The sequence below is a fragment of the Cucurbita pepo genome, chromosome 15, assembly GCF_057944985.1.
Source record: "Cucurbita pepo subsp. pepo isolate OVF chromosome 15, ASM5794498v1, whole genome shotgun sequence".
Classification (NCBI taxonomy): domain Eukaryota; kingdom Viridiplantae; phylum Streptophyta; class Magnoliopsida; order Cucurbitales; family Cucurbitaceae; genus Cucurbita; species Cucurbita pepo.
The window spans coordinates 3473731-3485983 of NC_141812.1; the positions used below are offsets into that span (position 1 = coordinate 3473731).

General features: G+C 34.3%; 1 protein-coding gene across 1 annotated transcript; it reads left to right on the forward strand.

The window, feature by feature from the left end:
- Positions 1-6965: 6965 nt before the first annotated feature.
- On the forward strand, positions 6966-12253 carry LOC111776439 (integrin-linked protein kinase 1). Its single transcript, XM_023655874.2, has 12 exons — positions 6966-7741; positions 7982-8056; positions 8148-8252; positions 9148-9233; positions 9683-9803; positions 9939-10018; positions 10217-10279; positions 10395-10513; positions 10618-10703; positions 10819-10943; positions 11204-11335; positions 12012-12253. Exons 1-12 carry the CDS (start codon positions 7319-7321, stop codon positions 12016-12018), a joined length of 1422 nt encoding a protein of 473 aa, XP_023511642.1. The 5' UTR covers positions 6966-7318; the 3' UTR covers positions 12019-12253.

The following is a 12253-nucleotide window of genomic DNA, read 5'->3' on the forward strand; positions in this document are numbered from 1 at the left end:
TTATTAATTATATTTATTTAAAAAATTCATTAATTCATCGATATAAAAACAATAGTAAATTTTAAAACGAAATTATTATCAAACTAATCAAACTGGTAAATGTCATAGTCCAATCATAGAATTCAATCAATTTAACTATTTGGTTACACGAAAAGAGAAAAGAAACTTTCGGAAAAAAAAAAAGGTTTTATCTATTCCTTCAAACTTCTTGAGTTACACGAATTGACTAATATTGATCAGGTGCAATTGTTCGAATCGAGATCTCTGTTGAGATAATTTGTGCATCTGTTCGTATATCGATTATAAAATCAAAAGTATGATCTAACCGTTTAGATGTATTTGTACGAACACATCCAAAAAAATTTAGTAACATTTAATTATTTTGTTCTTCAATTTTATTGGGTCATACAAATTAACTGATATGCTAACCGAAAGACCTCTTCAATTTCGGATATTCATTTAGAAAAATGGTGTATTCGTTCACACATGAGTGCGATCTAAATCATAGATATAAAAAAATCACAATCTAACAATTTTCATATATCAATATCGGTAGATAAAAAGTCAACTCTAAAAATTGGGTAGTTGAAAATTTTTAGTTCACGTTATTTTGTTATAATAAAATATAAAGTTTATATACACGTGTACACGCACACGTGAGTAATATTTTTATAATTATATAAAAGACTAAAATCAAGTAAGTTTAATTTTTTTAAAAAAATTTAGTTAGTCGCTTTTAGTGGATATAAATATTGTGTGATAAATTTATATGATATAACGTTATTTAAATTATAAGTTTTGATTATTTAATATTATGTGTTGATGTGTTGAGTTGGGTTGTGAACTCTAGTCGAGTTGTTTGGGTCACCAACCCAACCAGCCTAACGGATGATGTATAGGCTAGTGGTGGTGGGATCAAGACAACGAATCATTTATGGTAGGAACTATAATACAAGAAAATGCAAGGAATATTGGGGAGAGAAAGTATTTTAGGCATATAATCACACTAGCAAAGATAAACACGACAACCAAAGAGAATAATTCATCTGACCCAGGCGAGCATGCCATAAATCATATGAAGCACGTAGAAATTTATTTTTAAGGAAAAAAATAAAGGCAGAGTTTTTGTTGGATCGGTATGGCAACCCTAGAGGAGGGGTGAATAGGGTTTTAACGATAAAAGTGTTTAAACGTGATTAATTTTTCTAATGATGAAACTTTTTACAAATAAGTAAAAGATGATAATTACTATAACAAAGTAATTCAAGTCAAAAAAATAATCAAGTAGAACATGCAATAAATCACAATAATAATTTTGAAATTAAATAGAAAAGAGTCAGAGAAAATGACACCGTAGTTTTATAGTGGTTCGGTCAAACTCGACCTACTCCACTCCCCAAGCGCCTCTTGGGAATTTGAATAAAGAACTTTCTCGACTCTTTCCACGGATCTGAGTCAAACCGCTACACCGCTCTTTTTACGAGTTCAAGAGCAAACTCAATCCTTTCCACGGCGCAGGATCAAACCGATACAAGTATTTGAGTTTGATAATAACACACCACAACTCTCTCAAAGAGTAGATTTACAATTTGGGATACTCACAACTATTTCCTCACAATACAAAAATAATCCCTCTCAAGAATAAGATGAAAAGAAATAAACTTGTAAGCTTGGAGAGAGCAACAAACAATGAAGACTTTGAACAAATGAGGATTGGAGAATGTATGTAAGTTGTATATTTTAAAATGTGGGAAAGATGAGTTTATATAGAGGAGAAAAGTGGCAAAATGTAGGATTGAATATTGACCATTGGATTGTGTTAGGAATAATGGAAGGTGGAGATTAAAAGTAAATAAATAAGAAAATTTTCTAAATTCATTTATTTCAAAATTTTAATATAATAGTAATATAATATAATAATAATAAAAAGTTATGTGAGTAACGGTCAAATGAAATTCAAAATTTATTATAAATATAATAATATAATAATAATAAAAACTATGTGAGTAACAACCAAAATTTTAAAATATAATAATATAATAATATAATATAGTAATAATAAAAATCGATGTGAGTAACGGTTAGATTCAAATTTATATATTGTAAAAATAACTTTATTTAAAAAGATAGTAATAAGAAAAACTCCACCATTTGTTACTCTTCCAAAATCATAAATGTCATACTTTGATATATTTTGATTTGTCCATCATTTTGATTTTGCTGCCACATCATCACGTCGGGTATGTTGTCTCGACTGTAATTTCTTCGTTTTAGCTCTGATTTGAGTAATTGAAAAGTCGTTGAAATTGTTATTCCCGACCTTATACTGTGGACAGTTCAAAATACTGAAAATAATTAATAATTAAAAAGTAGGTTTGTTATCATCAAAACATCAATTAATTGATTGAAATTAATTAAAGTGAGATCAAGGCCAAAAAGCCAACAGTTTTCGTTCTCTAGCACAAATAGCCCTCCATCCCTTTTACCAGTCGCCACTACCCTTATTGTTTGACGATTCTGGACAGTAAAAAAAATAGTAGTAAATGTAATGGAAACAAGAAAATTCCGACCTTAATTTAATAATTGAAAGAAGATTTTTAGTGAGATGAGGGACAACCAAGACATCTAACGAGTGAATATTTGGGACAAGAGAAAAAAGTACCAATGTGGGTAATAGGTAGGGAGACACTGTTTCCTACGATAATAGAGTCGTTACCAGTGTCGAGTCCACGAAGGAACCAATGCATTTTATCAATGTCCTCGACGGGTCTGCCAATGGCACAAAGTTGGTCACATCTGTTTTGAAGGTACGAGCATACTCAGCAACAGATTTGGTGCAGCGTTTCATCATTGCAAGTCATCCTTGAGCCTAAGCTCACAGGCTTTCAAATGATGATTGAATGTAATCTCCAACCTGAGCCAATCATCACGGGCAATGGAGAGACCAACGATGACAACAAAGGCTTCCTCGGTGAGAGAGAAGAACAGGAGATAGAGAAGTCATTGATCGACTACTTTCCACGTCAAATATTTGTTACTGACTGTGGAGGAGGTTGTTGGTTCAAAGCGAGGTGGTGAAACCAGAGTTCCATCAACATAGCACAACATGTCTTGACTGTCAAGGAGAGGAAGAAGTTGGTTTTTCCAAAGAAGATAATTAAAAGATGGTGATCATATGTATTAGAGTATTGAAAGGAAGAAAATAAAAAGATGATTCAAAAGCCATGAAGAAGAAATGATCGGGGTTGCTAAACCAGACGAGCTCTATTACCATGAAAATATTTGCTAAAACCATGACATTTAAATGGTAGTGAAAGTTCTCTCTTTATATACCCTACTTACTCTTATTCTAAGGGTGTAGGTCAACCATCGGGGTGTATTCAGGTTTTAGGGTGTACTTAGTCTCTCATTTTCTACTTTCTAAGGTCCATCGGGTCACTACGGAGAGTTAAGGTTATATTGTAACCCAAATGGATTATCATATTCGATCGTTAACTAGCCATTTTAATATGGAGGTTAGGTGTGTATTTACCTTGTAGAGGTTAAGGTTGTCAAAGACTATATAAAACCTTCTTTTCTTTCTTTGTAACATCACATTATGAATCGAAAAAAATAAAGTTTCTATTTTAGCTTCGTTGAGAACTAAGTTTTTTACTTTGCAAGTTTTTGTGTTTTAGAACTTGCGTGCTAGAGTCATTCAAGTGATATTGATTAAACCTCTTACGTAGTGATTCGAATTACGAATTTAGAAACAAATTTTCTTTACTTTTCTAAGAACAAAATGTCGATCATATAATCTTTCCAGATGTTTGGATTCCGGGTTTAACATTCATTAAACCGCCAAACTTTTATTTTACTAAGTGTTTGCGTGTCGGTTAGACAGACACAAACATAAACATAAACATCACGAACACTCAAAACTAGATCGAATGAAAACAAAGAAGCATTAACCCCATGATTACATAAATGTTGTCGTCTCTAATCCTTACCTAAAAAGTAATTGTTTCATATTAAAAAATATCGTAATAAGTGAAAACATTGAACGAATCGAAAGAAAGTCAACTTTGAAGCTTTTCTTTTTTCTTCATTGATTAGGTCCTCTCCTCCTTCTATAGGCTTCCTTCTAGGAATTTAGAACTAAATAGACCACTTAAGGCACGTGGTGTAACTATTCATGACCAATATGAGTCATTCCAGTGCGTTTTATAATTTCCCGTACATCACCCAACATAAAATGGCTCCAAGAAAAACAAGATTAACTCGGGAAGATGTACCTTGTGGGTATAGATAGTGACTTTTAATTCTTTTAATTTTTTTTTTTTTTAACTATCATATTCTCCCAGTTGCTTTAGTTTTGAACTATATAAAATATTTTTGAAATTGGGTCTAATTAAAACGTCAATTTCATAATTTTATCAATTTAATTAAGTTTGCAAGACAAATTATTCCGTATTTTTTATTAAATTTGTAGAAAATAGAGTAAGAAAAACAATAGAAAAAACGTCTGTGAGATCCTATATTGGTTGGAGGGGGAACAAAACATTCTTATAAGAGTGTCGAAACCTCTCTATAAGAGATGCATTTTAAAATCGTGAGACTGACGAAGATACGTAACGTGACAAAAGGGACATATCTAGTAGCAGTGGGCTTAAACTGTTACAAGTGGTACTGTTAGATGAACACGACTCTCCACAATGGTATGATATTTATTGTCCACTTCGAGCATAAGCTCTCATCATCTAACAGGTACCAGCGAGATCACTAGACACGAACTAAAGTTGTAATGCCCCCTACCCAAGATTCGAAATCCAGATCTACTTCTTAGTTCTAAGAGTGAAAACTATTCCCAGAAACCAACACAAATTCTTTTAACACGTTTTGTCCTCACTCACGTACACCCTAGAAAAAATCCCGAAAAGTAATCCAATATGGAACTGTTCTAAGCAAAAAAAAACCCTTAATTTTAAATTCCTTTTTAAGTTTTTTTTCGTCATTTTATCTTCAGGATTGTTCTCATTCGAATGTGGTGTCGGTTCAGCTGAGAAGACGCAATAATTAAGTTAAGTTAAGAAATGGATAACTAGTCGCCCACTTATAATAGAAACCATCATTAAAGTGAAGTAATGGAAAATAAAATAATTAAATTTATGAGATATGATGAAAGTAAAAAACTAATAATATTATTGAGACCATCTACACCATAGCTTAAGGTATTATTTATGTGTTAATAAATTGTAATTTAATTGAAAGCTACTACATTATTCATTTTGAAAAAGTCAAAAATAATTTTAAGACAACGTTATCTATTTATTATTTCAATATTCTTTGAAAGAAAAAACATTTTAAAAAATCTAGATTTTTTTTCTTTTATTATTTTATTTAAATTATATGGTATCGTATTTTTATTTTTTTCGTTTTTGATAGGAACGTTCATGAATTGAGTTGAAATAATCTTTTGAATCAGTATCACAATTTGAACTGATTGAGTTGGTGACTCGAGTAACTTAAATAGAGCTGATATCCAATTCAACCCTGTATTTTTAAGTTGGATTGGGTTGCCGAGTGGTTCTTTTATCTATTATTATTTAAAAAAGTTATACTTATTTATGACATTCATAACTAAAATATCATAAAACTCGAATAATAAATATTCACATATGCCAAATATTCTTAGTTTTCAGAATAATTTTGAAAAATATGGTATGTTGAGTTGAGTTTAACCCTGTTTTTGGATTGGTCGTGTCAACGGGCAACAAAAAATTTAACTCAACTTGAATCGGAAAAAAAAAAAAAATTAACACTACCCAATATTTATGGTTTGAGTTGAATTATTTGGTCAGAGCAAGTAGAGATGTCCACGAGGCATTTCTACCCCGTCCCGACTACCTATTTCATTTTTCGTCTTTGAAAAAATGTTCATTTATTTTTGTGGAGTTGGAGCGGAGATTCACGCGAGGAATTCATGAGGATCGGGTTCCCTGCAGGTAATTTGTCTGTTTATTATTCTATTAAAAAAAAATAAAGTTTTCGTTTTTCAATATAATATTTATAAAAACAAATGGTAAAAAAGACCTAATAAATCAACTTTGAGTTTAACCCTATTTTTAGATTGGTTGTGTCAACGGGCAAATTAACCTATATTTTTCACCTTTCCAAAAATTTAACTCTAACTTGAATTGAATTTTTTTTTTAACACAACCCAATATTTATGGGTTGAGTTGAATTGTTTGGTCAGAGCAATTAGAGATGTCCACGAGGCAGAGGCAGGCAAGGACATGTAAGCATTCCTCGTCCCCATCCCTACTACCTATCTCATTTTTCGTTCCCGAAAAATTCCTCATTTATTTTTGTAGAGTTGGAGTAGAGATTCATGCTAGAAATTTACGGGGATCGAGTTCCCGTGCAGGTAATTTTTCCTGTTTATTATTCTATTAAAAAAAATATAAAATTTTCATTTTTCAATAAATCTTTATTAAAAAAAATTGTAAAAAAGACGAATAAATCAATATATTTCATAAGTAAATATACATAATATTTTATCAACATAGTTTTTAAAAATTCAAATTTTAATATTACAACGTAAACTTTAACAATTAAAAAAAAAAATCAAGAAATTGAGCGAGTAGAGACAGTTAATATAATTCCATCTCGAGCCCCATTTACCAAACAGGTAAAAAAAAAAAATATTTCCCACTCCCCCCATTCTCCATCTATACAGTGTATTCCCTTCCTATCTAGGGGACGAGTCCTTCACGAGTAAAATGAACATCTCTAATATTAACACGGTTTTTTTTTCTAATATTTTATAAATAATTTAATTAGAGAAAACAAAAATAATTCCCACCATAAATAATATAATTTCTAAATATCTTATAAATGTTTTTTTTATTATATATAAAAAAAAAAGAAAAAAGAAAAAAGAAAAAAGAATTGTGTCCTGTTTTGGTCTGTATTTGTTGCTTAACAACTTCCTTCAACCTCCAACCTCCTCCCTTCAATCATCGGCCATTCCCTTTTTCTCTCTTCGTCTCTCCACCACGCTTCTTCCGGATCTTCCATTCCTTCCATCTTCTTCTTCTTCTTCTTCTTCTTCTTCTTCTTCTTCTTCTTCTTCTTCTTCTTCCTCTTCTTCTCCCTTTCTTCCCTTTCATGTTCCCCCTTTTCCCTCACCATCTCTCCGCCCTGTTTTCCCCCCTTTCTCGCCTTCGAGACCTTCCCCACCATTCTCTCCGCCGCCAATCTCTCGATCCGACCCCCAATACCCAGTTTCTGATTCTTCTTCTTCTTTTTCAATTTCACTATTACAAACCAACAACGAATGGAGAATATAACAGCCCAATTAAAAAGGGGAATATCGCGGCAATTCTCCACCGGCTCCTTACGCCGGAGTCTCAGTCGCCAATTCTCCAGGCAGTCGTCTCTTGATCCGAGGAGGAATAATATGAGATTTAGCTTTGGGAGACAGTCTTCTTTGGACCCTATTCGGCGTTGTCTTGATGAGGAAAATGAACTTTCTGTGCCCGAGAATTTGGATTCCACGATGCAGCTTCTTTTCATGGCTTGCCGTGGCGATGTTAGAGGCGTTCAGGATTTGCTTAATGATGGTACCGATGTTAATAGTATCGATTTGGATGGTCGCACCGCTTTGCATATTGCTGCTTGTGAAGGCCATGCTGAGGTTGTTAAGCTTCTGCTTAGTCGTTGGGCTAATATTGACGCTCGTGATCGTTGGGGGAGTACGGTATTTCACTGCATTCCCCATTTTCCTTCCTTTTCTAGCTTTTGTTGGTGTAATTAAACCCATATTTGGACCAATTTCTGTAAGATCAAGAGAACAAAACACCCTTAAAGGGTTTGAAAACCTCTTCCTAGCATACGCCTTTTAAAAATCTAGAGGGGAAGTCTGAAAGGGAAGAGGACAATATCTAATAGCAGTCAACATATACTTAGTAACCCTTTTGTCTTGTCTCATTCTTTGCAGGCAGCTGCAGATGCTAAATATTATGGAAATACAGAAATTTACAACATTCTCAAAGCACGAGGAGCTAAAGTTCCGGTAAAACATTCAATTCTTTATCCTTATTTGTAACTGAGAATCAATGAATGACTACAACCAACCCCTTTTAATCTCATCTTCTCTGTTTTAGAAATCGAGGAAGACACCAATGACAGTTGCAAATCCTAGGGAAGTTCCTGAGTATGAGCTTAATCCATTGGAGCTTCAGATTCGAAGGGGTGATGGTATATCAAAGGCATGCCCCTTCACCATTTTTGTTAATCATTTGCAATGATTTATAAATTATGTAGATTGTTTCTGGCTGCCTCTTGAGATTTTCTTGTGAGTGATTTCGTTAGAAGCGATTTTGGAGAACTTGTTTTGTTGTAGTCAACTTAAGCATATCTCAATTCGTTAGAACATTGTATTCTCCCCTTGAAGTTAGATGGTGAGATCCCACATCGGTTGGGGAGGAGAACGAATCATTTTTTATAAGGGTGTGAAAGCCCCTCTCCCTAGCAGACGCGTTTTAAGAATCTTGATGGGAAGCCCGAAAGGGAAAGTCCAAAGAGGACAATATTTGCTAGCGGTGGAATTAGGCTGTTACAAATGGTATCAGAGCCAGACACCAGGCAATGGGCTAGAGAATTGGCTGAGCCCCAAAGGGGAGTAGACACGAGGCGGTGTGCTAACAACGACGCTGGGCTCCGAAAGGAGGTGGATTATGAGATCCCACATCGGTTGGGAAGGAGAAGGAAATATTCTTTATAAGGGTGTGGAAACCTCATTCTCGCAGATGCGTTTTAAAAACCTTGAGGGGAAGCCCGAAAGGAAAAGCCGAAAGAGGACAATATCTGCTAGCGGTGGACTTAGGCTGTTACATAGACGCTCAAATCTGCATCCTTTTCTCCACACTTATAAGAAAGTGGGTTTCATATAATTAAAATGACTTGATGCCAAATATGATGCAAAAATCATTCTAAAACATGCTTGGCTTACCACGAACTAGCTAAGATTTGGGTATTGAATTGTTCATTCAATCACTATTTGTTTATTTTTTTTCATTCATTGTTCTTCATGTGTTCTATCTACATCTCCAAATTCAGGAACAATTTTTCTCACAATAAGTTTTTACTTGTATATCTTTGCAGGGGACATATCAAGTTGCCAAATGGAATGGTACAAAAGTGTCTGTGAAAATTCTTGATAGAGATTGTTATTCTAACCCGGATTCTATGTATGTATTCACTTGAATCCTGTTATGTTTGATTCACTTTGAATGATTAAATTATGTATCTGTGTATAATTCTTCTTCTAGCACTTAAATTTAGAAAGCCTACTATTTTCGAATCTAATTTATAACTCAACGCCCTGTTTTTTGCTTTCGACTGTCAACCAACCATTGTATAAATTATTTTTGCAATGACGGGTTTGAGCCACCAACTTCATGGAAAGGTAGTGGTGCTTAACCGTTAAGCTATGCTCATATTGGAAATAAGTACCATTTGCATCTTTAGTACCCTACAGTTTTACCGTTCGGCAAGCTTAGATTCTCACTGCTTTACGCTGCTTAAGCAGTTGGAACCAAATAAATCTCTTTCACCATCATGTTTGAAACTATTTGTTTAAATTTTGTATATCTCATGTATATTATGATTTTTTCTTATTTTCTTGTATTTCATACAGAAACGCATTCAAACACGAGTTGACATTACTCGAAAAGGTCCGACATCCCAACGTAGTTCAGTTTGTCGGTGCTGTTACCCAGAATTTGCCAATGATGATCGTTTCCGAATACCATCCAAAGGTATGGATGAATTGAAATTATTTCGTCATGTTCGATAGCTAGCCATTTCGTTACATATTTCGTTCCATACAAGACGAATGAAGATCAGCTTTTATATCAACTAATTCCTTCTTCATTTTACATTGCATTTTCCAGGGTGATTTAGGTTGCTATCTTCAAAAGAAGGGTCGTTTATCTCCATCGAAAGCCTTAAGATTCGCCCTCGATATCGCTAGGCAAGTTCTGTTTTTCTCATACTTTATTAACATTTATAAATGTTATGCTACTAATTCCTTATCAACAAGCATATTGTTATCCTATACATTTCTAAGACATTTCCTTTCGATGTTCGATCCCTCTCGTGATATTCTGGCTCCAAACCCGGAGTCTTAATCTTCTAGATTGTAACGTTATGTAAATCTTTTTATTATCAGGGGAATGAACTATCTTCATGAATGCAAACCCGATCCGATTATCCACTGTGATTTAAAGCCAAAGTAAGGCAACCATATTCGAAAGTCAGTCTCGGGATGATAGTTGCTTTAATTTGAGATTTAGTCTGCACCGTAGACGTATTCGTTTTTAATATTGGAAGTTTTTGTAAGGTGCCAGAAATATTTTGCTGGATAATGGAGGACTACTCAAAGTTGCTGGCTTTGGCTTGATAAGATTGTCAAAATTGTCAGCTGACAAAGCAAAACTAGCTCACCCAGTGGTTATTGACCATTCAAGTAAGTTGTCACATTCAATGATAAGAATATTTTAAATGTTTTTTGTACTCTACTCGTGAAAATGACGTTTTTATTGAAATTTTGATTGTTTATTTGTTTTGTAGACATGTACTTAGCACCCGAAATTTACAGAGATGAAATATTTGACAGAAGCGTTGATGCATTTTCGTTCGGTCTAATTTTATACGAGGTATCTACAATTTGATTGTTCGTACCATTTAGAGTTGAAAATAACTTCGTGTAACTTTGGTTTCGCATTTGATAATGATTTTGGTTATGTATTTGTGTTTGGTTTTCATGGAAAGATGGTTGAGGGTATTCAGCCACTCCATCCCAGGCCTCCAGAAGAGGCTGCTAAAGCTATTTGTGCAGAAGGAAAGAGACCTCCTTTTAAGATCAAATTGAAAAGTTATCCACCTGATCTAAAGGAGTAAGTGTGTTGTTTTTCAGTTGTTATACTATAAACCGAGTAGCTTATAGTATATGAATGTTGAACGTCCTCTTACGTAAAACACGACATTATTTAAGTGTGTTGAAAGATGTTACTGGCTCTGCATATTAACTTTAAGTTGGTCGGGTGATGTTTAAAAGTACGGTAGACACAATTCTCGACCGATATGGTTGAATAGAGTATAAGATGTTGATATGGATTTTGAGGTATGCTGATATATACAATGCCATAAAATCCAGATTGATTGAGGAATGCTGGGATCCAGAACCTGTTATGAGGCCTACTTTCTCTGAAATTATTGTAAGGTTGGATAAAATAGTTGCCAACTGCTCAAAACATGGATGGTGGAAGGACACATTTAAACTTCCCTGGTATGTTCTTTTCCCTATAAAATGCTTCTCATGTCATTTCCTTTTTTCTTGGCAATCATTTTTTGTTCTAAAGTTCACAATTTGGAATGAAAATGTGAGACCTCACGTCAATTGGAGAGGAGAACGAAACATTCTTTATAAGGGTGTGGAAACCTTATTCTAGCCGATGCGTTTTAAAAATCTTGAGGGGAAGCCCGAAAGGGAAAGTCCAAAGAGGACAATATCTGCTAGCGATTGGTTTGGGCCGTCCCAAATGGTATCAGAGCCAGACATCGGACGATGTGTCAGCGGAAGGCTGAGCCCTGAAGGAGGGTGGACACGAGATGGTGTACCAATGAGGATGCTGGGTCCTGAAGGGAGTGGATGGTGAGATCCCACATTGGTTGGAGAGGAGAACGAAACATTCTTTATAAGGGTGTGGAAACTTCTTCTTAGTAAACGCATTTTAAGAACCTTGAGGGGAAGCCCAAAATGAAAATCTCAAAGAGGACAGTATCTGCTAGGGGTAGGTTTGGGTCGTTATAGGAAAACTAGAAAAGTAGAACGGAATTCCATCAATGAACTCGGTTTTAACTTTCAACTTCAACCAAATAAGTTCATTGAAATCATCTCTGTGGGAAGTAAGCTGTAGTGTGCAAAACATATGCATAAGAACAAAGTTTTGGATTGTGTGCAGGAAATAAGAAGGTAGAGGAACTCAACTCACTGTCTTCAGAAGTGGGCAAAGTGATAATGAATGAAGAACAATTCTCATAACATAGAGAGAGCTTCATTGTTGAGATTATTGAGAACACCATTAATGTTATTCAAAGCTTTTCTGTTTCTTCTTAAATTATGTCTCATTCATTTTCAATTTGTATTGTCTCAATGGATTGGAGGGGTTCCTGTGTAAAATGTGTGCAAAAGCATTATTGTTTC

Excerpts from the sequence above, each read along its gene's own strand:
- LOC111776439 (XM_023655874.2), top strand. The coding sequence starts at position 7,319 with ATGGAGAATATAACAGCCCAATTAAAAAGGGGAATATCGCGGCAATTC. Across the intron at positions 8,253-9,147 it reads GGGGTGATGGTATATCAAAG|GGGACATATCAAGTTGCCAA; the intron begins GCATGCCCCTTC and ends ATATCTTTGCAG. Across the intron at positions 10,514-10,617 it reads AGTGGTTATTGACCATTCAA|ACATGTACTTAGCACCCGAA; the intron begins GTAAGTTGTCAC and ends TTTGTTTTGTAG.